Genomic DNA, 26730 nt, shown 5'->3' on the forward strand with positions numbered 1-26730 from the left:
TAGACGGGTATGGTCTGGTACCTAGAAGCACTTAACTGACCGCGCCACTGCCAATCAGATTCCTCAAAGGAGAATAGTAGATACTGGTTTTTGTTTCACTTTGGTGGTGGTGTCGTTTTATTTTCGCCCCTTTTTTTAACCAAATTTTGTGTGTTATCTTCAGAGAAAGATGAAAAACGTCCAGAATTAAGAATGTCTATGCAATGCTTAACCCTCTGATGGCATGATGGCTGTGTCAGTGAGCCCTGATTAGAGAACATGTCTCTTTGTAAACACTCCCTCCCACCGCAACAGCATGAGCCTCATTCGGTTTGTCTAGGAAGACCATAACTGCTGCCTGAGACCTGCTTTGTCAAACCTCACCAACATATGAGGGCGCTAGTTCAACTTTCCGCTGATCTCCGATGATGTCATCCGCTGTCGAGAGACTGCATTTGTGTTTCTATGTATGTGTTTGCGTCAAATGCTCTCATGGTTCGGTGGATTGGTACTACCTGTCAGAAAGCTGAACGCCATTTCATACGTTCAAAATGAAAATTAGCTTTATATTCACACTTTAGCTGACTATCTTAAAGCTGAAGTGTAATTTCTTAGTTGAAATATTTAATTTATAACATTTATATAAAATACTTAACACAGAAATATCTAAGTATGCCATTTGTCGGCTGATTTCACCAAAAAGAATAAACACTGGCTGTGTTCCAATTCAAAGGCTGCATTCTTCAAAGGCCGCTGAGCGTTGTTCAATTAAACAGTCTAGCCTAAAGAAGACTGTTCTTGTCGCCTAGCAACTGTGACAGATGCCGTTGAGGAGCGGCAGTAATATTTCTGGACTTTTTGAAAAGTTATATTCAACTGCCTAAAAAAAAAAAAGTATATAGAGCATATAAATATGCTCACCTTGGTCCGTTTATGTGCAAAATAAAAAGTATAAACTATACAAAAACGCATCTTATATCTGAGATATGTCAACATTTGAACCTCTATATATATACCTCTATATATATTATTTTGTATTATTTTTTTACATTTTTATCATTGGTACATTCGATTATTTGAGTAAGTAGAACCCAATACTTACATTTTAAAGTATAATCTGGCAATTTCTCTTTTAAAAATCCTGTTGTCTCCAGCGTGCATTGAATTCTGGGGTACGTGAAGGGTCCATCTGTTGTATTCTTCATTGCCAGCGAAACAAAGGACGCGTTTCGAGGCCGCATTTGAAGGAGCCTTTGAATTGGGACAGCCTTCGTCGCACCGTGGGGACGCAATCGGCCTTCGAATGCGGCCTTCGAAGGATGCAGCCTTTAAATTGGGACACATCCACTGTCTCTGAGGGTCTATCAAAACATTTCACCAGCCCTGGCAATGGCTCAACCAATAGTGTGAGTTTGAGGCAGGGCTATAAGTTTTACACAGCCAATAGCAGAAGAGGGGAGTGTTTTTGGAAACCTGCAGTTTCTTTTAAAAAAAACTAGTAGTGGCGCAGAAATCACACACTTCAGCTTTAAAGTACTGTATACAGTATGCGAAACCCCATCAAAACTATATTTGAGTTTGATTGGCCGCCCTCGTCACTGTGATGTCAAAGCACTCAGTTTTTCTGTGTTTCTTTTGAAGTGGAATGTGAGTATCTTGATTTGATTAGATTGTGACCATGTATTTGTTCAAGTGCTTATTTCCGAAATGCACCCAGCCATGAGAGTGTGAGCAGAGAGCGGGGATGATGTCCACACCACAGCTGTTTTAAATGAGACTGGAAAGGAAAGCTATTGAAGGATTCTCTCAGGTATCAATGAAATAAAAAAAGACACAAAAAAAGGAATATAACAAACTTTTTTTTTAAATAAATGTTGAAAAATTCCAGCCATGCCTTTTGTTAGCTCATCATTCTTTGCTCTCTGAGTTGAAGGTGTGCTTTCAGTGTTCGTGTCCTGTGGTCTTCTCTTTATTGTTCATCTCTGCCACATACACACACACATTTATCCTGCACTCTATCTTGGGGCTGCTTCAAAGGGGCTCATGAAAACCTGGTGAGAATACATGTCTGCTTATCTAAAAAAAAACAAAGAAAAGCAGCGAGCCTTCATATTTCTGCAAACCATAGTTTTGATACACAAGCATGAGTCTTTTTTTTTGTTTTATTATTATTTATGTAGTGCTCATGTCCTTTTGGATTCACACTGACACCTAAACTAAGAAAATTTAAGTTTCTGCCTTAAATTTTTAAGTACAATCAACTTGGATGTTGAAGTCATTTCAACTTAAATGACAATAAATTGACTTTAAAAATGAGTTGAATCTTGTATAACAACAGATATATATAAGTTAAAGCAATGTAAAAACCTATTGTCAAAACTCATTGATCGTATTTGGGTTTTTTTACAGTGTAGTGATGTGGATGAAATCATGATAGTGTTTAAGAATGATAACAGGTGGGTTAGCATTTACTGTTGCTGGTCATGTGATCTCAATATGGCAGACTGAGGCGACTCACATTCAAAGAAAAATGTAAAGTGTTTTTATAATCATAAAAGTGCACCCTTAAAAGTATGTAAGCAAATTACAGGTACACAATACATTAATGGAGTGAAACATCACAGCACTGTTGGGGGGAATGCATCATCACATGCATGAAAGACTACATGGAAAATAATTGTTTAATGACATAATAACCATAATTTTTTGCTCCTGACTGCAATGTTGGATTTAACTTATGCATTGTGTGTGTGTGTTCTGTGTGCATGCTTTTGTGCTGTGAATATGTGTCTGCTGGTGGGGGTGAGTGTGTGTGTGTGTCTTTGCTTTTTGTAGTGACCATGTGGCAGATTCATTGGACACGCTTTGAGGCTCTTTTGATGCGGTATAGAAGCAAATATTTACTAATATTTCTTTGAAGACCTTCAGTTCACGCTAAGCATATGGTGTCAGGTGGAGAAGTGGAGAATTGCAAACAGGGAAATGAGGTCAATAATTTGTTTTTAGGTCCATCTTTAAATAGAATCACTAATGATTTCCCTGTTGCTATAATGGAGAACTATTCCACTATTAGAATGTTTTTGCTCTCTCGCTCACATATGCACACGATTAATTTTCAGATTTTTTGTTGCTTCGTAACTAATGAACTTTCAACATTCACACAAAAACAATACATTTTATTTGCAATGCACTTTTCTTGCACACGTTTGGGTATTTTTGGCATACTGAAGGAGTGCGAGGAACACTAACTGGAAATTTATTCTAATGTATTTGGAGAGATAAATTGGAAGTATAAAAAACTGTTTTATAGACCTTCAAAAAAGGTGCCTGGTACATTTCAGTATGGCAGTTATGAACAAGTTCCCATGGGGTTATTTCATTCAGATCTTTCTCTGGGTTTTGGCTGTTTCAGGTAGTTGTCATCCAAATTTCCTTTTGCCTCAGAGTATGACAGTTTAGTTTGAACATTTTCTATTTGCTCAGATTAAATAGGCTGCTGGTATTGTGTACAGAGAAGATTCTGTCAAGCCATTAGAGACAACTATATGCAGAGACAGAAAGGAATGTTTGCACACAAATGTATTTAGCAAATCACTAAAAAAAAAACATTTGTGATGCTAATATTATGCAAAGAAAGGTATCTCGGGATTCTTATGCAACGCTTGTCAGGTTTCACAATAGGTGCTTTTGATTTCAGTCATGCTCAGGTTTGCTTTCAAGACATGCAGGCATACATAAAATAAAATGTGTCCAACAACAGCTGAGGTCTTATGCAGAAGGGTTCATGTATCAAGGCTGTCTCTTTCTCGCAGTTCAATCGACATTAACAGACCTACACACACATCTGTTTTGCTGTCATGTTAGTGCTGTTTCCTCTCAGCTCTCCACTGACCAGCTGCCAAAGCTTCCACATGTTCATTTCATTCAGCTTCTCTTACAGGATGTGCCTGATGAGACATAAACCACTCTAGTTCATGACAGAACTGAATGCTTTATAAGACAGCTTCGCGTTAGTCACTATTAGTGGATGGTGCTGTTAAAATAATATTGCAACATTACTAAGAATTCCCTGGCTACAAGTAGGCTGTCTAGTAGTCTGTGCACTCTAAAAAAATGCTGGGTTGTTTCAACCCAATTTTGGGTAAAATGTGGACAAACCCAGCCGTTGGGTCAAATTTTTAAATTACATTTTTAACTCAATGTTTGAGTTTGTCCATATTTGACCCAACATTGGGTTGAAACAACCCAGCATTTTTTAGAGTGTGTGATTAGCCTTTTCCTAAGATGTAAATAGTATACAGAAAAATTCAAAAACCGCAATCAAGCACATGAATGAGCTTTAAAATAATATTATGTTATATAATTTCGGACCAGTACGTAACCACTAACACTTTCCTGTCAACTTCAGGTCTATTCCATTATAAGCTTTTATGAGTAAGTCTCTCCACATTCAGCGGCCAAGGCAGCAAGTACTGCAATCAATCTGAATGAGCTTTCAGTTCTCCATGTCCTTATTATAAGCTTTAACAATGTAGAACTGCAATAAGTCAAGCAGCGGAAGCATTGAAGGAAATTTTTAGCCATGTATAATATATTTTATTAACAAGCTGGTTTCAGAAGCACCGCAGTGAAGTTTGATTGGCCCCCTGCAGAAAATGAAATTCTGACGTGTTAACTTTTGGGTACATAATTGGATCACATTTCTGAAGATCACAAGTCCTATCCATCCCCATTACGGCTATCCTATTACATTTTCTTTCTTTTCTTTTTTCTCTAAATAGTCTCTCCCGGCAACCCGGCTTTGCCATAAGCTAGTGTAGGTATTGATTGGTGTAGACAAAAGCTCATACATTTTTAAGGCTTTTGTTGTTTGATTATGAGGCTTCATGCTTTGCTGCTCTGCCTTTCTGTTCTCCTGCCTTTTTTCACCTTTTGAGGCCTGAATCAAAAAAACATACTGTCTACAGTCAGAATATTACAAGTTTTTATTTTTTTTATTTTATTTTTTTGAGAGCCTTTTGGCAGTGAATTTAGCTCACTTGAGGGCTCTAGAGACCATATCAAGTGTCAAAATGGCCATGTATTGAGTGCACACAGATCAGACCTGCAATCAGACCTTTCTCCAGGGCCCAGCGTATTGTTTCAAGTGGTTAGGGAAGGCTGAAGTGATATGCTTCTTGATTTCTTAGATATCTTTACCCATAAAACCAAATGTCTTTCTAAGTACATTTTGCACTGGAGTTTTGCAGTTTGGGTGTTTTGTTTTTTTTTTGCTTTGAGAACATGGTTTGTTGAGTAATTTCTTGGAGATGGTTAAAGAAGTTATACATGACAGCAAGGAATGTATCTTGTCAAACTTAAGGAAGTTCGTTTTAATGACCTCACAAGAATATACATAGATTATGCAATAAAACGGATATATGTATGCTTATGCAATGTTTTAAATTGAGTGGTTTGAGTGCGGGATTGATCAGGTTTGCTTATAAGGCCTCAAAGGGTGCTTCAGTCGACCCTCCCCGTTTCCCCCTGAACTTCATGTGAGGTTCTCCAGCATCTGTGCTGGTTCCTACAGGACTTAACCCTCCTTGCACACTGGATATTTTCAAATCTGCACGCATAAATGAGATTTACTGATAAAAGGCTCTCTGCCGTGATATTTCCAGTAAACTGTTTCTGGACATTTGGACATTCTGCTAAATTAGTTTGTGATCCAGGTGCAAACAAAAAAGTCCATGTCTTTTCTTTTTCCCTATTCCAACTAACACTCCCTTTGGGCTGTAGCATACATGTGCATGTCTGTTTTTGCTGTCATGTTTGTATTGCTTTTGCTAGTTTTCCGTCTCAGTGGTCCACTGGCCACATGCCACAGTTTCCATATGTTCAGCTGCTCTTGGATGATGTACCTTATATGTTGGCCCAGGTTTAAATACGGTAAAATGTGTTAAAAGCTGAAATTGGCAACTGAAAGCAAAACAGCCAAATTATTTAATAAATAATTATGTGTGGGCCTGCTGGTAAGCTACAAACCAGGTGTCATTTCTGCTAAAATGAATCCAAATTTAAATCTGTGTTTATGCAGATCTTTTGTATTGTACTGTTTACTGTTAACAGAAACATTGTGCAAATGGTGTGTTTGTGGTTCTGGAAAAATAACGATTTGGGGGGGGGGGGGTAACTTCAAGGCTTTTGCGTATAATTCTAGTACTCACGAATTTCCTAGCTTCACTGTGATCAAAAACTCAACTGGGAAACATCACAACAGTAGAGTCCTCAGTCACTCAGGCGTCCTGACCAATCAGAGGCCAGCTAGCAGATGATTGGCTGAGAAAGCTGGGAGTCTGTTTAACCTATGCAGTGTTATTGGGCAACACTTTCTTGTAATTGAGGAATCTAGTCACATCGCTTGAGCAGTTATTGGGGTTATTTATGCAGCTAAAGACGTAAGGGAGTGCAGGAAATTGATCAAATGTGAAGTAGCACTCAATACAGATTTCAGCGGATAAAGTTCTGAGGGTCTTAGCACAGCATGTTTCAACCTTCAGCTCATTGGACCAGGTTCAGGAAGTCTTTATGATTCATTCCCACCTAGCATGGAGGTGCAGGAAAGCTTATGCAAGTTCTGGGCCAAATGGACATGTGTAACTCAGAATATCTCAACAGAAATACACACAAAACCTCTGAATATCTACTGTGATCTCCTCCCACACCGACCACCCATTCACCACCACACCTTTCCCCTGCACCTGTCAGTCCTAGATTTTTGGGTGGTGTGATGTCAGGTTTTCTTGTGGTGGGCTGTTTTCGACAGGTCCAGACAATCAGCGTGTTTGTCAATGTCAATGTGTGATTTTCAAACTCTTTGTTTATGGTCAGGATTTTAAAGGAAGATATTTTTATGGTAATTGTCGCTGGTCTATTTTACTATATATTTATGTAATAAATATGTGACTCAATTTACATCCCGGACTCCCTGGTCTGTTTTTGCTATTATCCTATACAGTAGCTCCTGTATTTCCTGTTCTGGCCTTACTGGAGTTGGTCCAAGGTCGCAGGTGCAGGGCTTTCGATGTACAAGAATTTAGTCTGACGTATTGGTTATTTTGATATCACTCAGCAAAAGCTGGAACACTCCTAAAGCACTTCATGACAGATCATCCCTCCGAGGACCGGGGTTGTGATGTCCACCGCGTGCCAAGACCGAAGGGAGTGTAACTGCCCTTGGTTGAAGGGGAATTCTGATTATTTGTCACAAGCACAAAGGCTTGGCAACTTTTACGGCTTGTCACTGGGGTTGTCAGAGAGCCAGTAGCCATAGCGAGTCTCTGTGGATGCCGATTTTTACATAGACTCATTTAAAGTCTGCTCACATCTTTCATTTTATGCTCTCTGTTCAACAGACTTGACAACTCACTCTATAGAAGGATATAATGACAGATCACTATGAGGGTGGAATTATGAACTGTACTGATTGATGTCAGATTAACAATCAAATACATTGTTGTGTGAGTCAGTGTGTCTAGCTTATTCAGTTTTACAAACAAGTTTTGTTTTGTTGGGCACGGTGCGAAGCGTTCTTTCTTTGCTCGTACTTGAATTGAGTGCTCTTTTCTACAAGATAAAGCTTTCTTTTTGTCCTGACTCTTTTGTACTGTAAGAAGAGTCTCATTCTCATTTCTCATTCTGTGTTTTCCTAACACTGTCTGTCCTTTTTAGCTTTGATGTTGTGTATCAGCTTGGCGAAATCTTTCTTTCTCATTCATGTTCTCTTAACTTAAAAGGGACCAATTATCCAAAATTCACTTTTTTTTAATACAGTATACATGTATTGGCAGTGTGTGTACACAACCACCCTATAATGATAAAAACCCATCCACTCCTTTTTTAATCCCCATAAATCATAAGCAATGTCTAAGAACAAGCCGTTTGCAGATTCTGACGGACTCTGCCGTATTAGCATAGACCCGCCTTGAGTGAGTTATACACTGTCCGCCATTTTCTCCAGGCCAGAGCAGCTGTAGTGACAAGAATGTCTCTTAAGCAACTCAGGTGTTTTGTTGTTGGATGTAATAGTGAACATAACAGTCCCCATGCACATCCCGATATGAAGACGCAGTGGATTCATTTTATTCATATAAGGGATGCGCCACCATATTCCTAAATGCGTTTACGTCTGTGCGAATCATTTTACGCCAAACTGCTTTGTGAACGCAGGTCAATACAAAGGGACAATACAAAATAATAGTTTCACTTGAGGAAGGATCTGTACCAACTGTTCGTGAGTCTCCGGAGCGAGTCACGGCAGTAATGAAAGGGAAAGCGCACACTTTATTACAGTTCATTTTACAGATATAAAGTTACAGTTTATTAAGCACCCCCCGAAAAGGCATAAGGTCTGTATATATTAGTTTACTGTTAGTTGAAACAAGTGTTTTTGTGCAATTCGCTGTGTATATTGATGATAATGCAAGGGAGAGAGAGTTTATAGATAAGACTTTAATGCGCACTTCTTTTACTGTTTTATTTGATTACAGTGATTTTATTGAGTGAAACCGAACCTTCATCTTTTCTGTGAACGTGAAGTACAACAAACTACATAAAACTCATCAGTTAAGTTTAGGCCAGCATTATGTCAGGGTCCACGCTAGAACAGGCTTGTATTAATAATAGTCGATAAAAGCAAAAAAACAACATAAGTTATAACCGTATCTCAACTAAACTAACTCACTGTTCCATCTCCATGCAGCATCTGGGTCTGTAGGCAGCATTATTGTCCGACTCCGGTTCGAACTGAACACGCTACATTTTCAGTGCGTGAGATTGTTCTGACACAAGAGCAAGACCACCAGCTCATCTGCATTTAAAGGGACACACATTTTTGCTCAAATTTTAAACTTTTAAAATTTGCAAATTTTAACAAGCTAAATTTGTTTTATCTTTGGGCTAAAACTTCACATACCCCACTCTAGGTTCATCAGAGACTTATTTTACATCTTGTAAAAAGGGGCATAATAGGTCCCCTTTAAAAGGATAGTTCACACAATTTCTTTTAATTCTGTTATCATTTGCTTATGTTATCATATGTTATCATTTCTGTTTTGTTAAACAAGAGGACCATTTAAGCATCAAACCGTCATCATGAACTAACTCTATGATCACATTATACTTAAGCAGCAACATGTGGACAGGACAATAATCAGATCAACAGTCATTCAGATTGATTCAGTTAAAGAGATAGTTCATCTGTAAATTAAACTTCTGTCATCATTTGCTCACCGTCATGTAGTTTCAAACCTGGTTGACTTTCTTTCCTTTGTGGAACATGGAAGATGATAATTTGTCCATTGTATCAGACAAAAAACAATAAGGGCCCTATCTTGCACCCAGCGCAATTGACTTTGTACACCGGCGCATGTATGGGGTTATTATTGTTGCAATATTCCAAATAAATAGATTAATATTCACAAATAAATGTAAAGAGATTCACAAAAATGTATCGAATGCACAAATGAATAGATTAAGATCCACAAATAAATGTAAAGAGTTTCACAAAAAATTATAAAATTCACAAATAAATAAAATGAGATTTGCAAATAAATAAAATATTTACAAATGTTTTCTTATTTTACAAACACAACTCTTCCTGGCATTTATTTGTGAATCGGTTCCTGTGCATTTGTAAATCGCTGCACACATTTGTGAATCGGTTCCTGTGCATTTGTAAATCGCTGCACACATTTGTGAATCGGTTCCTGTGCATTTGTGAATCCCCTCACGCATTTGTGGATTTTGAAACACTTCTAGCGCAGACGTGCAGAGAAATCCACAAATAGGTGGACTCCACCCACCGCCTACTCAAGCCAATCAGATAACGGCCACATCGAGCTGGCCAATCGTAGCACGTTATCGCTTCAACCAATCACGTTAGGCTTTACACTCGGGGCGGGAAGTGGGAACTGATTCTTGCATCAATGAAAGGAGCAGCACTGGAGCGCAGTAATAGCGCTGAACTGTGTGTGGTAAAAACACTCTGGGCCCTATTTTAACGATCTGAAACGCAAGTGTCAAAGTGCAAAGCGCAAGTAACTTTGTGGGCGGATCCCGGCGCTGTTGCTATTTTCCCAGCGGGATAAATGACTCTTGCGCCCGACGCAAATGTAAAAGGGGTTGGTCTGAAGTAGCTTCATTATTCATAGGTGTGGTTTGGGCGTAACGTGAAATAAACCAATCAGAGCGCCATCTCACATTCCCTTTAAGAGCTGGCGCGCTTGTTCCATGGCGGATTGCTATTATAACGGCGGATTTGCCGGCGCACGCCAGGAGCAGTTCACAGCCGAGGAAACCGACGTTCTCGTCAGGGCTGTAAAACACAGAGAAGTGACATTGGGGATGATGGGAGAAACCCACCCAAATTAGGTTCGGTTAAACAGGCGTATAATTTGGGTAAATGTGTAGCCTAATCTAGATTTTTTTTTTTTTTTTAATCTAGATAGATCTTTTTCACATCTTCACGGACACAACAATGATTTCCCTCGTGTGTTAATATTTTTCCTTGTAAATAATAATGTATGATTTGCAAAAATGAAAACTGCTGCATCTGTTTATAGCTATTAGAGAATCAAAGTGGATGCGCGTTGACATTATGGCCAAGCACGCGCCCTTAAAATACCATATCACTAACGCGCAACGCGCCACTGTCTTTAGACTGTTTTTTTCCTGATCAATGGCGCAATTGCTTTCTAAAACTGGAAAATAGCACCATGGAAGTTTTGCGCCGGAACACGCCTTCTCTTTGCGCTGAACCTCCCCCGCGAGCGCAAGTTCATTCCCTAATTTACCGACGTGCGTCTGTGGAGGGAAAAGTCCGCTGTGCGCGGGTGCAAAATAGGAATGATACATGCGTCGGTGTTCAAAGTCAATTGCGCTGGGTGCAAGATAGGGCCCTCTGTTTTCAAAAGATTGTTGGAGTTTAAGGCCTCTTTATATTTCCATCAGGATACACTCAGGGAATTATGATAATCAGAGATCCCGAGCATCATGAACAGTCTCTACACCGGCAAGAGGCGCGACACAAATAGGCACTGTCTGTTCACTGCTGCCGCTGCAGTTTAAATCATGTAAAACTAGCATGTTTGAAATGTTAACCCACATTCCCTATGTGACGTCTGCTTAGCTTTATATGCATAATCGTGCTCTTAACGGCTCTGATCGTAGCCTGCTTATTGACTAGTGCTGGTTACTTAAATCATATTTCGTGATAGTGTACTGGACGCGGGGCAGTCATTGATAGTAAACGGATGCCCGCACTTCTGATGTAGCGGCTACTTCACGCAATTAGGACAAATGTTTTTGTATTTATACATTTGGGCTTATATTTGGTATTCTACATTACATTTATTTATATCCTATTGCTATTTGTCACTGCGATTGTGCTTTAAAAAAAAAAATCGTATAATGTCATGCATCGTGTCTACCCTGTGCGAGGCAATCTACACTGGGCAAAGCGAATGTGCAAAAACATTTGTCCTAATTGCGTGAAGTAGCCGCTACATCAGAAGTGCGGGCATCCGTTTACTATCAATGACTGCCCCGCGTCCAGTACACTATCACGAAATATGATTTAAGTAACCAGCACTAGTCAATAAGCAGGCTACGATCAGAGCCGTTAAGAGCACGATTATGCAAATAAAGCTAAGCAGACGTCACATAGGGAATGTGTGTTAACATTTCAAACATGCTAGTTTTACATGATTTAAACTGCAGCGGCAGCAGTGAACAGACTATAGAGCATCACAGTCCCGCCCACAGCCCGAGAGAGCTCTGGTGCCGGAAGTAAATTTCCCATTCATTTCTCCCATTGACTTTTGGAAAAATCCGTATCTAAAGAGTTTTAGAGCATGTCTGAGGATAACCAGCTATGGCTGAACTCATAAGCATACAACATATCATTTCGATTAAAAAAACGAAGAGAAAATCCAAAAAAAGGCAAAGGTACAAGACTGTGTACATATTTTCATTTCCGAGCGAAGGAACTACTCATCCCATAAACCACCGCGCCTCACTGAAGTGGACTGAAGCCACAGCCGCAAAAGAGCCTTTTGAGTGAATTTTATATAGTAAATGTGTAGTTAATAGCAGTTCTTTCAGTAATAATCGTGTAAATAAAAATAATAATATATTGTGTGCGTGTGTGAAAGCGGTTAACGATAGCGTTAGCAACATGGTGCAGCTCAGTCATCAACACACGTGTGTTCAGTCAGTGTGTAACGTTAGTTTGTGTGTTTATTTCAAAGCCCTTTATGACACAGGACACTCTGCTGACAGGACAGGTTGAGGTCCATGCTCATTTTCATGATGTTATAGTTCATCCTTAATTGTAACATTTAATGTATTTTCTTAATATCCACAACAAGTGAAAATTAAAAAGTGATGGTCAGCAAACCAGAAAGTGCACAGCGCCACCGGTCTGATGCATGGACCGGTGCATGGTCTGCTCTTGGACCGTCATATTCAGTTTATTAACTTGCCATGAATTATTACACAAATGTTCAGTAAATGCATGAAGAGGTATGCCTAGGCTTAATATTGTTTTGACAGTGGCATCATAAAATGCTTGATATGACTCATACCATATGAAGGCTACAGTAGCCTATCTAAAGTGAACGATAAGTAAGGGATAATGTAAAGGTTGTTATAGCGAATACAACTCGCGAAAGGCTGATTATGAGCCCGAAGCGAAGCCTGAAGGGAGTTGTATTCGCTATAACAACCAACTCGCTATACATTATCCCGCTTATTACATGGCTACCTACCAAATAAATAAATAATTTGACACAAAATATTAATTTAAAAAGGAATGTATTGATTTAAAAACTATTTATATGGCTTCCGCTAAAGAAAACAGTCCGTTCAAGTCTCTACCAGAGAATGTAGACGGGCTCTGGTCTCTACTGTTAGAATCCTGCTTCCATGGCAACGCTCTGACCTTCGCGGGGTTTACACGACATCCACCAATCAGATGCATCACTGTGGGATTGTGGGATTGTTTAGGATTGTGGGTAATGAAGTACTTATCCAAGACATCGCGAATAAAAGGCATTTATCTCAAATCAAGGTTAGTGCCCCATGAACTTTTGGCGTTTATATGAGCATATACAATCGCTTAGTACAGCCGTTGCTGGTTTTAAGTCTACCATGTATGGTTACGTTTTTATGGCTTATACCCCAAATGTCTATGGAGAAATTGTATTGAATTTTTACTTCCGGCACCGGCTGTGGGCGGGACTGTGATGCTCTATTCACTATTTGCTTTTGACGCGCTGTGTCGCGCCTCTTGCCGGTGTAGAGACTGTTCATGATGCTCGGCGGGATCTCTGATTATCATAATTCCCTGAGTGTATCCTGATGGAAATATAAAGAGGCCTTAAACTCCAACAATCTTTTGAAAACAGAGTGTTTTTACCACACACAGTTCAGCGCTATTACTGCGCTCCAGTGCTGCTCCTTTCATTGATGCAAGAATCAGTCAGTTCCCACTTCCCGCCCCGAGCGTAAAGCCTAACGTGATTGGTTGAAGCGATAACGTGCTACGATTGGCCAGCTCGATGTGGCCGTTATCTGATTGGCTTGAGTAGGCGGTGGGTGGAGTCCACCTATTTGTGGATTTCTCTGCACGTCTGCGCTAGAAGTGTTTCAAAATCCACAAATGCGTGAGGGGATTCACAAATGCACAGGAACCGATTCACAAATGTGTGCAGCGATTTACAAATGCACAGGAACCGATTCACAAATGTGTGCAGCGATTTACAAATGCACAGGAACCGATTCACAAATAAATGCCAGGCAGAGTTGTGTTTGTAAAATAAGAAAACATTTGTAAATGTTTTATTTATTTGCAAATCTCATTTTATTTATTTGTGAATTTTATAATTTTTTGTGAAACTCTTTACATTTATTTGTGGATCTTAATCTATTCATTTGTGCATTCGATACATTTTTGTGAATCTCTTTACATTTATTTGTGAATATTAATCTATTTATTTGGAATATTGCAACAATAATAACCCCATACGCATGTATCATTCTTATTCTGCCCCGCGCACAGCGGACTTTTCCCTCCACAGGCGGATCTGGGGGCGGATCGGCAAAAAGAGGAGGCGTGTTCCGGCGCAAAAGTTCCATGGTGCTATTTTCCAGTTTTAGAAAGCAATTCCGCCAATGACCAGGAAAAACCCAGTCTAAAAACAGTGACGCGTTGCGCGTTAGTCATATGGTATTTTAAGGGGCATGTGCTTGGCCATAATGTAGAGTGTTAACGCGCATCCACTTTGATTCTCTAATATAAACAGACGCAGCAGTTTTCATTTTTGCAAATCATACATTATTACAAGGAAAAATATTAACACACGAAGGAAATCATTGTTGTGTCCGTGAAGATGTGAAAAAAATCTATCTAGATTAAAAAAATAGTAATCTAGATTAGGCTACACATTTACCCAAATTATACGCCTGTTTAACCGAAGCTATTTGGGTGGGTTTCTCCCATCATCCCCAATGTCACTTCTGTGTTTTACGGCCCTGACGAGAACGTGGGTCTCCTCGGCTGTGAATCGCTCCTGGCGTGCGCTGGCAAATCTGCCGTTATAATAGCAATCCGCGTTGGAACAAGCGCGCCGGCTCTTAAAGGGAATGTGAGAGGACGCTCTGATTGGTTTATTTCACGTTACACCCAAACCACACCTATGAATAATGAAGCTACTTCAGACCAACCCATTTTAGATTTGCGCCGGGCGCAAGAGGCATTTATACCGCTGGGAAAATAGCAACAGTGCCGGGATCCGCCCACAAAGTTACTTGCGCTTTGACACTTGCGTTTCAGATCGTTAAAATAGATTTCTCTCTTAATGTTCCACAAAAGAAATCATGCAGGTTTAGAACAACATGAGGGTGTGTGTACACAGTGACAGAGGTTTCATTTTTGGCTGAACTATCCCTTTAAGTATTTCTTTCTTGCTCATATCCCTCATGAAAACAAAAGGTCTTAACAGGATGCTGCTGGCTTAAACACTAGTAATATAGTTGTTACTCATTGAGGAAAGTCCTGGCTGACTGGACACACAGCTTGATTCCCATTGTGGGTGGAAGCACTGGAATCTGTTGTGGAGGCAGTGACCTCACAAAGGCAGCTTTCTTCCTAACCAATCACCATCTGACTCTGTACATTGAGGATCCGCCCCTCTCATCCCATCTCTTTGTTGCTCTTATGTTTTTCTAACTCTTCCTCATATCCCCGCTTCCGCAGGATTTTTCACTCAGCAGCAGTAAAATGTCCCATAAGAAACATACATCAATTGCTTCTCCTAGAGAGGAATGAGACTAAATGGAGATTGAAAGAAATGTTTGCTTGAATCAGAAACATTCTTGAGATCTCTTGTAAGTCTTCAAGCAATAAAACAGAGTGCTCTCCCCTTTCTTTCTTACTTTCTTTCTTTCTTTCTTTCTTTCTTTCTTTCTTTCTCTCTCTCTCTTTTGAAAGTAAAATTTTTGGACCATTAACAGAATTGAAAATATATTAAACTTTTCAAACAAGTTTTATTCACTTTCCTCATCTGATATTTTTAGCTCCTCCTTAAGTTTGTGGCATTGGTTGAGCCGGTGTTGTTATGTCTGACCTAACAGGCCTCTGCCTCTACTATGACCTTACATAAAAAATAAAAAAAAGTTATGTACAATGTACTTATTGTGTTCATGTTGTATTGCAAAACACTGTTATTGAGGTGGAATACGGGTAGGGTTAGGGACAGGTTTGGTGGTATGGTTAGGTTTAAGGGTGGGTTAAGGTGTAAGGGAAAGGTCAACAGTATAGATGTAATTACAGAAATGAATTACAGCTGTAATTACATACAGGTTTTAATATATATTTAAGTATAATGTAAAAACATTTATATACACAATAAGAGCATTGAATCAAATGATTAATTGAAATGTTAGTTGTAGTTAAAGACACAATAGAAAATGAGACCCAATACAGTGCTGAGGTGTTCATAAAAAGAGGAAAACCTATTAAACAAATGTTATCAAAGACATTAATGCTATAATTAAGAATGAAGACTTAATCACACTTTTCTCATTCCAGCAATGATTTGACAAATAAGCAGGTACATACTGATGCACACGCACATCTTCATATTTAAAGGTGATCTCAGTAAAAAAAAAAAAAAAAAAAAAAAAAAAGATTTTTTGAAGTAGCGTTTTTCACCAGATGTAATATAAATCTATGGTGTCCCCAGAATGTGTCTGTGAAATTTCAGCTCAAAATACCCCCCAGATAATTTATTATAGCTTGTCAACTTTTTGGGCGTGAGCAAAATCGAGACACCCCTCGCTGCAGCCTGTAGCACGATGACGTAGTTGGATGGTCCAATACGTAGTGGATGGAGGTGTGTTTTGGTGACGCATGCGCAGTAACGATCTCTGGGTTATAATCGTACTATCTATGGTTATAATTCGCCTGCGCTGGTAAAGGTGACATGTTTGCTCAATATTGTATTGAGATGATGTTCTAATCTAACCTGTGTAGTAGTAGTAGTACAGTTTAATAGTAAGTAATTGTTGATGAATAAGTAGCCTAATTACATAAATGGGATGCGAAGTTATCCGAGTTTCTCTCTACAAAATAGTTAATTTTACAACATTTCAATCACATGATTTTAAACATACATTTGATAGATTAATAGCATGTCCTCACTGCAAGTTTTTTTTTTTTAATGCGTGTATATAGAACATTTTAAAATAAAGCCTTTTTAATTTTCATTATCAACCCAGTATAAACCTGTCATAATTAAATGTTGCGGGGATATTGCGGGGTTGTTATTAATAGCCATTTTATTTTATTTAGGTCATATTTGCTGTTGAGTGGAAGCAAAAGTGAGTCAATAATCTAATTGTCTCTGTAATTTTAAAGGTACAATACAATAAGGTCTGTAAACATCTTACAATACCAGTACACATCCAAGGGAAAATGCAAAAATAATAACAGCATCAAGAAAATAAATCTTGTCAGATGTCAAAAAAAAAGTGCTTAATGATATTTTGCCTGGTAAGAGTTTTTAATGGCTATTCGTTTTTCCAGTGATCTGTAGGCTAAGGTTCTTGCTGTTCAGTGTCTGCAAGACATGTACGGAAGCTTGTTTTCGCCACGGAGTGAGAAATAAAAAAGGTAATTGCGATTTTTATCTCACTATTCTGACTTTTTATCTAAGAATTGCGTGATATAAAGTCGCAATTGTGTGTTATTAAGTCAGAATTGCGTAATATAAAGTCGCAATTGCGTGTTATTAAGTCATAATTATGAGATATAAACTCGCAATTGCGAGAAATATAGCTTGAAATTCAGACTTTTTTTCTCAGAATTGCATGTTTATATCTCGCTATTCTGACTTTATAATACGCAATTGGGAGATAGTCAGAATGGCATGATATAAAGTCGCAATTGCGTGTAAGTCAGAATTGTGAGATGTGAGATATTAAACTAGCCTATGAGGTAAAAAATAATAATATTTTTGAATAATATTTATTTGACTTTATATCTCGCAATTCTGACTTTATAACACGCAATTGAGACTTTATTTCACGCAATTCTGACTTTATATCTCACAATTCTGACTTTATATCTCACAATTCTGACTTTATATCTCACAATTCTGAGAAATAAAGTCAGTATGCTAAATGTAAACTCGCAATTGTGAGATAAAAAAGTCTCAATTATTTTTTTAAATGTTTTATTCTGTGGCGGAAAAGAGCTTGCATACTCAAGTGACCATTTATATATTCACTTTATTCTTCTTGGAAGATCAAAGCACGCGTGATTGTTTCCGTCACCAAAACACACCACCGCGCATGCGCGTAACAGAGTCCACTACGTATTGGACCATCCAGCTACGTCATCGTGCTACAGGCTGCAGCGAGGACCTCTTGGCAAAATCTCGCGTTTTTGTGTGTGTCCCTTTAAATGCAAATGAGCTTCTGCTCCCAGAGCTTCTGAGACTCCAGCAATAACAAAACACGCGAATTTCCGAAGCAGAGTGCAGCAGAGAGACTCAGGAAGTCTCAGGAAGAAGGAACTTTTAGACTGCACCTGGACGTTTCTTAAAGGTTAGTGGATACATTTATGTAGTTGTTGTGGAGTTATGTTGATTCATCTCATCGACTTGCTTGTAGCGGCTACCATCATGTTTAGGCCTAACTTGTACACATTTTGACAGTTCCCCGTACTACGGACATTTTTTGGTAAAATAGTGTTCAGTGCTCGTCTATGCAGCAACTACAGAACAGTTTGCATGCTGAACAGTTTGAAAACAAATGCCTCCTCCACAACTAATCCTAAACCTACCAATACTGGTGTAATCATTTGCAGGGTCGAAATGCGGCACAACACCGGCGTGGGTGGAAACGTGCAGATTAAGGGGCGGTAATATTATAATAAGATCCCCTTCCTTTGAAGGGGAGCGAAATCTGATCGGCTTATTTTTTGACATGCTTGCAAAGAACGTCTTACCAAAACAGTTACTGTGTTGTCACTTTTCACATTTTCTGGGTTGGTAGATGCACTGGGGACCTAGCCTGGGAAAACCCAGACCACTTCCGGCAAATTTAGATTTGCTCTGCAAGTGGGTCTGGCAAAGAGCCCATTGAAACCCATTTCCAATCCGCCGAAATCGCGGCACCAATCAGAAACGTTTTACACGATGACGACAGAGCAGAGACGGTGACGCAGATTTTGTACATTACAGAGATGGATGCCGCCGTGGAACATCACAACATCACTCGTTCGAATCAGCTATCGCGTCTGTTTCAAGCGATTTAAAATGGTCATTTTCGTTAACACAAACAGAGAATTGCTGAGAGTCTCGAGATGTTTCTCCGTCGCTCTGCATGCGTCATGTCATTCATCGCTCTGATTGGTTTTAGATCTATCCGACGTCCGTTGGTGACGCCCCTGTGGAAATGAATTGTCTATGGAGCTTTGCCAGACCCTTACTCAGTTACAACTGAGAGGGTCTGGGTTTTCCCAGGCTACTGGGGACCGATTATAGCACTTAAAAACGGAAGAAGAAAAAGTCCGATTTTCATGATATGTCCCCTTTTGAAAAAGATGTGTTTCCGAGTCATTTAGTTACTTTGAATCAAAGTAAATATAGGCTACTTATAGATGCATAAATCAAATCACAATAAATAAGTAACTAAATCAAGATAGAAACCTTTTCCCAGCTAACCAGCTAATACGAAATTTATTTTTAAGAGTTTTTTTAAGACGAGAATGTAGTTATGTACAGAAACTCAATTTTTTTCCACACAGCTGTATTTCAGGTAAGTAATACACATAAATGAGACAGGTAAGTGATAAACGAATGGAATGAAATTGAATGAATTTAACTAACCTTAGTAATATATATATATTACAACACATTTCTTGAAACTATGCCTCATATTCTCAAAACAGTAAACACAAATCCATAACTTCTCACCCAATTCCCCAAGCATCCTATTTTCAGGTCAAAATGAAGCTCTACACTCAAAACCATTCACTTTTGCTGAAAAACCAGACATCACACACAATGCCCTCACAAACACACACACTACATAGTCTTATACACTGGTGCAATAAATTCAAAACAACATTTTCAAAACTGGTAAGAATAGTGTTTATAGTTTAGGGGAAATGGGTGTGCTTTTTGATAAATAGCGTTATGTTTTTGACATTTTAGTTCAAAAGCCTGGTTATAGTGTTTAAGCAATCAAGAAAAACTGTAAAGCTACAAAAATTATTTAGTCAAGAGCATGGAGTAATTTTGTCTGTTCCCTTTGTTCTTTGATTAACCTTTCTGACAGACAGAATTAGTGGCTACTGTCCCTTTAAGACCAGCCGCTGCTGCATACTCATTTTTTTCACAACTCTTTATGTTCATTTAGGACTTTATTTAACTAATTTAAGACTGCTCTAATGTTATGAGGATACTCGACAAAACTGACATTTTGGCATAATTGTGTGTTACTGTTCGTTCAAGCGAGAAAGAGAACTTGATTCTGGCGCGCTATCTGCGCACGATACTGGCGATACTTTCTGTGTGCCGTGTTTGTGTCACATAGACAGGAAATTCACAGGCAGTCTGGTCTCTTTTCTCTTGTCGCACTTGAATGGTTTAAAAGCATTTGCATGAATAAGAGCGGGATAATATAATGTAAAGCTAGCCAAAGGATGACAAAAATTAAAGCATACTTCTTTCTGGTTCTCGAATCTGATTGGCTGAGAAAATTAAGTTACATATTTACTATATTTCACTTAAATCCTGTACTAGAGTGCTGCTTGTAAGTTTGACTGAACTTTTTGCTTGTGTTTATTTCCTATCGTCTTTTATAATGGCTATTGTTCATTTAAATTATTGTTCAGTAATAAATATTATTTTATATAAATAATATGCCATATTTAGTATTGAGAAAGGATAGTGATATAACTTGTGAATTGTGACATTTTAGAATGAGTAACGATGGCTTGGGCTCAACTGTTAAACTGTCAACTTGAGATTTGAATCCATGGCGGATTAGGAAGTTGTTCTGCACAAAAGAGGGTTTTAAAGACACATTACATTGTTTTTTTCCTATTTATTTAAAGTACTCCCTTGTGCTGTCAAACTGTTGTATAAATGAGCAATATCACAGGAGTAGCAGTGCAATATGTCTGTATTCAGCGCGCTGTGATTACCTACGGAGCCGTGCTGATATACAGCCATATCAAGTTTAATTATTTAAAGGTGCAGTCAGTATTTTTATTTATTTTTATTGTAATAATTTTTTTTATAGATTTCAAGTTTATAAAAGATGTAAAAAAGCATCCCACAACTGATCACATTCTATATTAGCAATTCAAATTAGACATGATCTCTGATCGTGACCCTCTGCTTTTACACTGCCTTGCTTGTAACACACAGAAACTGACTGTGTGACATCCCCATCCTCTCTCTCTCTCTCTCTCTCTCTCTCTCTCTCTCTCTCTCTCTCTCTCTCTCTCTCTCTCTCCCTCTCCCTCTCCCTCCCACACACACACACACACGTACACGTGTTTATAACTGCACACGTATAAACCCATTATGTAAGAACCTCCCTTTCTCTCCCCTCACATTTCCTCAGCTTCACTCACGAGGGTCAAGTAAGGACATGCACTGAGAGGGAGAGTGAAAGAAAGAGGGAAATGGGGCCTCCAAATCCTTCCATCTTCTACTTACCTCTACTCTGCAAAACATCACTTTATCAGTCATTTTGTCATGTTTTCCAGTAAATTGACCATCCTTAAAACAAGTTACTTGAAAAGGAAAATAACAAAATAATAAGACTTATATGCATATATGATCATATATCTTGAGCAAAAAAAACTAAATTTAGTGAGCTTTATTGCTTTCTTTTTCTTTATTCATTTGTTTGTTTGTATTTTTATTGGTCAAAAATACTGATTTATTTTAACAAGCACATGTGTGCCACATTCAGAGAGTAAAATCTGTTCCAGAGGTGCGCTTTCAGTGGGAGATGTGATGAAAATAAGAGGCCACCTAGATTGCTGAAGAGAATGTTTTTCGGCATTCTCGAATAGAAATACAAGTCTAATTTGAATAAAACTTATAAACTTAAAATATAAAACCAGCCCTGTCTCAACTGTAAGAGCACTTCCTGACCCTCAGAGTGTTTATGAATGGCTGAATGGGAATATTCCGAACAATGAGTAGCTTAGACGCAATGGGGGGCCGTGATGAAGGGGAACTTCTAGGTATGTTGAGAGGCAGACGGGCTGCGGGAGGCAGGAGGTCCTGGGACTGGGTCAAGCCTTTAGGGATGCAAAGGCTGTTTACATGAGGAAGGGCAGACTGCGGACTGTCAGGTTACGTCATGCCTGCATGCACTGGGTTATGCCTCTTATATAATACGAAAGGGAAAGAGAGAAAAGGGACTTTGAATGGAGTGTTCTCTTCCTGATGCTCTTTCTTAAATCTGCTTAGTGCGTCTGTCGTTGGGTATTCGCATTTAATGTGAGTTTACATTCGCCATGAAGCTCTCAGTCATCAGGGCTGATTTATAATACAAGTAAACCAGATACTATTGAGCTGCATGCATGATCAGGAAACATTAAAACAGACGTTTCCTGGACGCTTGACCGTGACACTTCTAAAAACTGTTGGGATAAACTATAGAATTTGAATGCAAAAATAGCACTGCAGGTTTAAATGAAGGCACACGGCAAGTTCTTCAGCTTCAGAGTTGATGTGAGGACATAGTAGCATCATAAACCCCTTAAGCTGAGAAAACCCTTTCGTAATAATTGTACGGTATTAGCACTAGGGTTTTCTTAGCTTCAGCAGTTTGTTGCAACTGGCTGCTGATCTTAGGCTTTGCCTTCCAAGTCCTGATTTCAGACTGTTTACATTTCTCATAATATTAGTTTGATGTTAGTGCCATCTAGTGGTTGCATTAGGGTTGTTCAACTGTAACCAGAACTGTTTGGTTCCAAACATTTTTCAAAATACCTTTTCATTAAAAAAAAGAGAGAGGGAAAGTCATTCATGTTTGGAACAGGAAAGTGAGTGAATGACGGGATTCTAAATGACCTTACATCCATTTCTCAACTTCCTTTCAATTGTCCCTTATAAAAAAAATATATACAAGAAAATACTGGAAAATATAATGGGATGCATAATACATTTCTATAAATGCGAAAGTAGTGCTTGTGTTTTTCAATATACTGCAGTATATGCATGGACCCTGTAAGGCTATATATGATAAAAAACTGCACTACATTTTTACATGCAATCGCTTTACTAAAACACTCAATTGATTCATTTATTTTTTTATGAGTTAACGCATGGGTTTACATAAAGCTGAACCCATATTCATACATTTTCTTTCACTTTTTGTTTTGCATAGTTACATATTTCATATATGAAAATATGTGATGTTATATAAGATAAAAAGTGTTTACTGAAATTTAGGGGATTTTACGAAATGTAAATGTGTAAATGTATATATATATACTGTGTATTTCACAATATAATATTTTCCTCATAATCGTGTACATTGGAGATATATAGTACATTCAAATATATTTACACACACACACACAGTACCATATTTTGTCAAATCTTTATATTATGAAGTGTATTATTGAATACAAGATTACATACATTAGGATATAAAAGCATATTGTGTCACATCACATATTTCTCAATGAATGAAAAATGGCAATTCCTTATGTATTATATGTTAGTGTATTTTAATATATTTACACAAACTATTATTCTGTGTATTTTCAATATAAGTTAAATAATTTAATATATTGATTGTTCATATGTAAGAAAGAATATATTTTCTTTGCATAAGGGATATCTTTATCTCCTTTTAAGGTTTTTTAGGCATTGCAACTGTTTAAGAATATTATATTTTGCAGTGTTATTAGACTGAATTGCTGTGAAAAAATATTGAAGGTTTAATTAAAATAGATAAAAAAATTAATGATACAATTAGGTTTGATTCATTAAAGTTTACATATTCAGCAAATCATAAGGCGCTATAAGAGTCACAAAGGCACAAAATGCTTGTCATTTGATTTATATAAAACAGATTCTTCAATATACAAGATACGTGTTTCATAGAGCCTGAACATGGTTACACCAAAGGGAAACAAACACGTAAACATGAAAAACAGTGCAAAAGCACCAGTCAAGAGGTAGACAATTCACAAAATCAAAAGCGATTGTGACTAACACACTGTGCATTCACTGTGTCAAAAGATAAAAATGAAAGTAAATCATAGTAGTAGATAGTAAAGCTAAATAAATGCCCTTACAATTGATTCACTTATTCAGTGTGCCATGCCTGTCTCTTAATCGGCAGACCGTCACACACACGCTCTCGGTCTCCGTCTTCGCTCCGGGGTCTCGCAGGCAAGGCCACAGAACCGTGAGATGCAGGCAACCTCTGAGCAGTGTCAGCAGAATGGCAGGTGACTGAATTCCAGGCTCTGCGTCTTGGGACGCCCAATTTCCTAAGGTTTGGACTGTTCATCCCTCCATCCAGTGCAGAAAGTATTCTGTTACCTGACTGAGCAGCAGACCCCATCAGGGAGGACTCTGAGTGTGTAGCACGGCGTCGTGGAAGGGTATTAATGACACCTTGGACAGAACCTGGAGTGGGGTCACATTCCAAAACAGAGGTAGATAGATTTCGAGGGAGCGCTGGCGGCTTAGGTTTTGGATCGCGTCCCTCAAAGGTCACCTGCTGAGCCTGCTTTCTTCTCTGGGAGATTCTGCTCTGGATCTGCTGAAGTTGGAGCTCAAAGTTATACACTTCTTCGGTCAGCTGGTTGACGCGGTCGAAACCTGCCAGAAGGCTGTCAACACAGGGCACCAGGCGGCCCACATAATGGTGAGAGTCAAAGCTGTCTGAAATGACAGATGAATCGGAGGCCAAAGAGGAGGCAGAGGATGCCTGGCGGGGGCCGATGGGACTGAGCGGGACGGAGCAGTTGGAGGCTTCAGAGCCCTGGGAGGATCTGGAGGGTGGAGAAACCATTCCCTCAAATTTGACTTTGTGTCTAAACTACAAAGGAAATAAAATGGAATAAGTTTAGGGTAAGTAATAATTTTTATGTTGTTATGAAAGAAGTATCTATGGAAGCTTGTTTTCACCACAGAATAAAACATTTTAACTGACTTTATTTCTCAGAATTGCGAGATATAAAGTTAGAATTGCATGATATAAAGTCACAATTGTGTGTTATAAAGTCAGAATTGTGAGAAATAAACTCGCAATTGTGACTTTTCTCTCTCGCAATTGTTAGTTTATATCTCACAATTCTGACATCTTTTCTCAGAATTGAGAAAAGCAAGTTCTTCTGAGAAAAGTTTATATCTCACAATTCTGACTTTTTAACACACAACTTTGTATCATGCATTTCTGACTTTATGTCGCCATTACCTTTTAAAAAAAGTTCTTCTGTGGTGAAAACAAGCTTCCATAAGTATATGCTCAGCAAGGCTGCATTTATTTTTATCAAAAATACAAACATTAATAATATTACAGTTTAAAATAACTGTTTTCTATTTATACTGTTTTCTATTCTATTTTAAGTCAATGTGATTTTTTTTCTTTTTTTTTTCTTTTATACTTTTTAAAGTTGATGAAGGATTCTATAATTTTTTATAATAGTCGGACATGGGATTTGTACCTCTTTGGTCTTGCTGAGCCCCATCCAGAGCTTGAGTCGTTTAATGAGGAACTGTACCATCTCATAGTCCTGCGGCTCCATGGATGGTCGGTATATTTCTGTCTGTACCATTCGGTAGGTTCGAATCAATACAGCTGCACATAGCCGCCCCAGTACCCAGAATCCAATGCCTATGGCAGACAGGCAGTAGAGGGGTCCCACCACCGGATGATGCTCACAAAGTCGACGTAACCCCATGTGACCCTTTAACAAACAGAGCAGAGAGGAACTCGCCTGCCCTAAGGTCCTAAAGCCCTCCACTGTACCCGAGAAGAGCTGAAAGAGAAAGATGCGGGCTTCGTTTTCAGGTGCAAAAATTATTTAGAGCAAAAATACAATGGAAAGTCAAATGAAAAAAAACATTGTACCATGATTCCTGTGTGAGAGAACAGAAGCAACAGGAGGAGCAGCAGAAACACCACGCCACAAATCTGAGGGAATACCTGTCGAATAACTCGTCCTATCACCATCCATCGCCGAACAAACCGCAGGATCCCCACCATCTGTAAAAACACACAATACCTGTTCTACACCTTGACTGACCAACGGATTATAAAGCTTGACTTAGTACAATATAAGGCACTTTAAGACCCAAAGTATCCCATTACTGCAATTAATCAGAGTACTAGTTGACTACTAGAATAATATATATTCTTAGTAGAATTTTTGATAAACCCTTTATTTTGATGGTTCCTCAACAGACATTCTACTGACTATAAGTAACTTTGAAAGTACATGCCAACTTATTCTACTAATCCTTACCCTAAGTCTACTGATACTCTAATGAGAGTTAGTTGACATGTAGTTGCAAAGTTCATTACTAGTTATGGAAATAAAGTGTAAGTAACCCTTAGTTCCATGCATTGGTGGTTGATTGGATGGAGGCATATCTGAAAGTGAGCTTGAGGTTGAATATAAAAAACTCAATTGTATGTCTGTCGTTTCACCAGAAGATCCCGTTAGGACAAATATAGAATTTTAAAAAAAGCATGTATGGATAAATTAATAATATGCATTCAGTGAATAGATTTTACAACCATTTTGCAGCATGAATTGATATTTCCTTCAGGAAAATGTGGACAAATCATTCCTTTGTTTTATGACCAATAGCCTACCTTTAGAACGAGGATGGTTAATAGGATTGCTGAGAGCTGATTGGATTTCCTGGCCAGTATGGCGGCACTGTGAAAGTCAGCAAAGGATGTGGGCCGGGAGCGATGTCTGGAGACACAGGCTTCAGTCGTGTAGAGGAAACACAGACGAAGAACAGCTGCTGCTAGTGTCAGAAGAGCTAACACTGGCTGAAACCAGCACCAGGCTTGCCTCAGGTATTGACTTGGCTTCATGATCAAGGCCCATACTTCAGAACTCACGAAGCACAAGGCGAACAGCAAAAGCACAATCTAGAGAGAAGACCACAAATCCTTTTTAACTTGTTTTGATTCTGT

General features: G+C 38.6%; 1 protein-coding gene across 1 annotated transcript in view; it reads right to left on the reverse strand.

The window, feature by feature from the left end:
* Positions 1–23221: 23221 nt before the first annotated feature.
* pkd1b (polycystic kidney disease 1b) overlaps positions 23222–26730 on the reverse strand; it is a gene marked incomplete at its 5' end in the record, with an annotated part of 27854 nt that continues 24345 nt past the window's right edge. The window contains 4 exons of the mRNA XM_079596315.1: positions 23222–24615; positions 25244–25558; positions 25651–25785; positions 26398–26685. Of these exons, the coding sequence (XP_079452441.1) occupies positions 23875–24615; positions 25244–25558; positions 25651–25785; positions 26398–26685 (1479 nt within the window). The 3' untranslated portion in view covers positions 23222–23874. The remainder of the gene's footprint in view (positions 24616–25243; positions 25559–25650; positions 25786–26397; positions 26686–26730) is intronic.

Source organism: Phoxinus phoxinus (genome assembly GCF_949152265.1).
Source record: "Phoxinus phoxinus genome assembly, chromosome: 21".
Taxonomy (NCBI): Eukaryota; Metazoa; Chordata; class Actinopteri; order Cypriniformes; family Leuciscidae; genus Phoxinus; species Phoxinus phoxinus.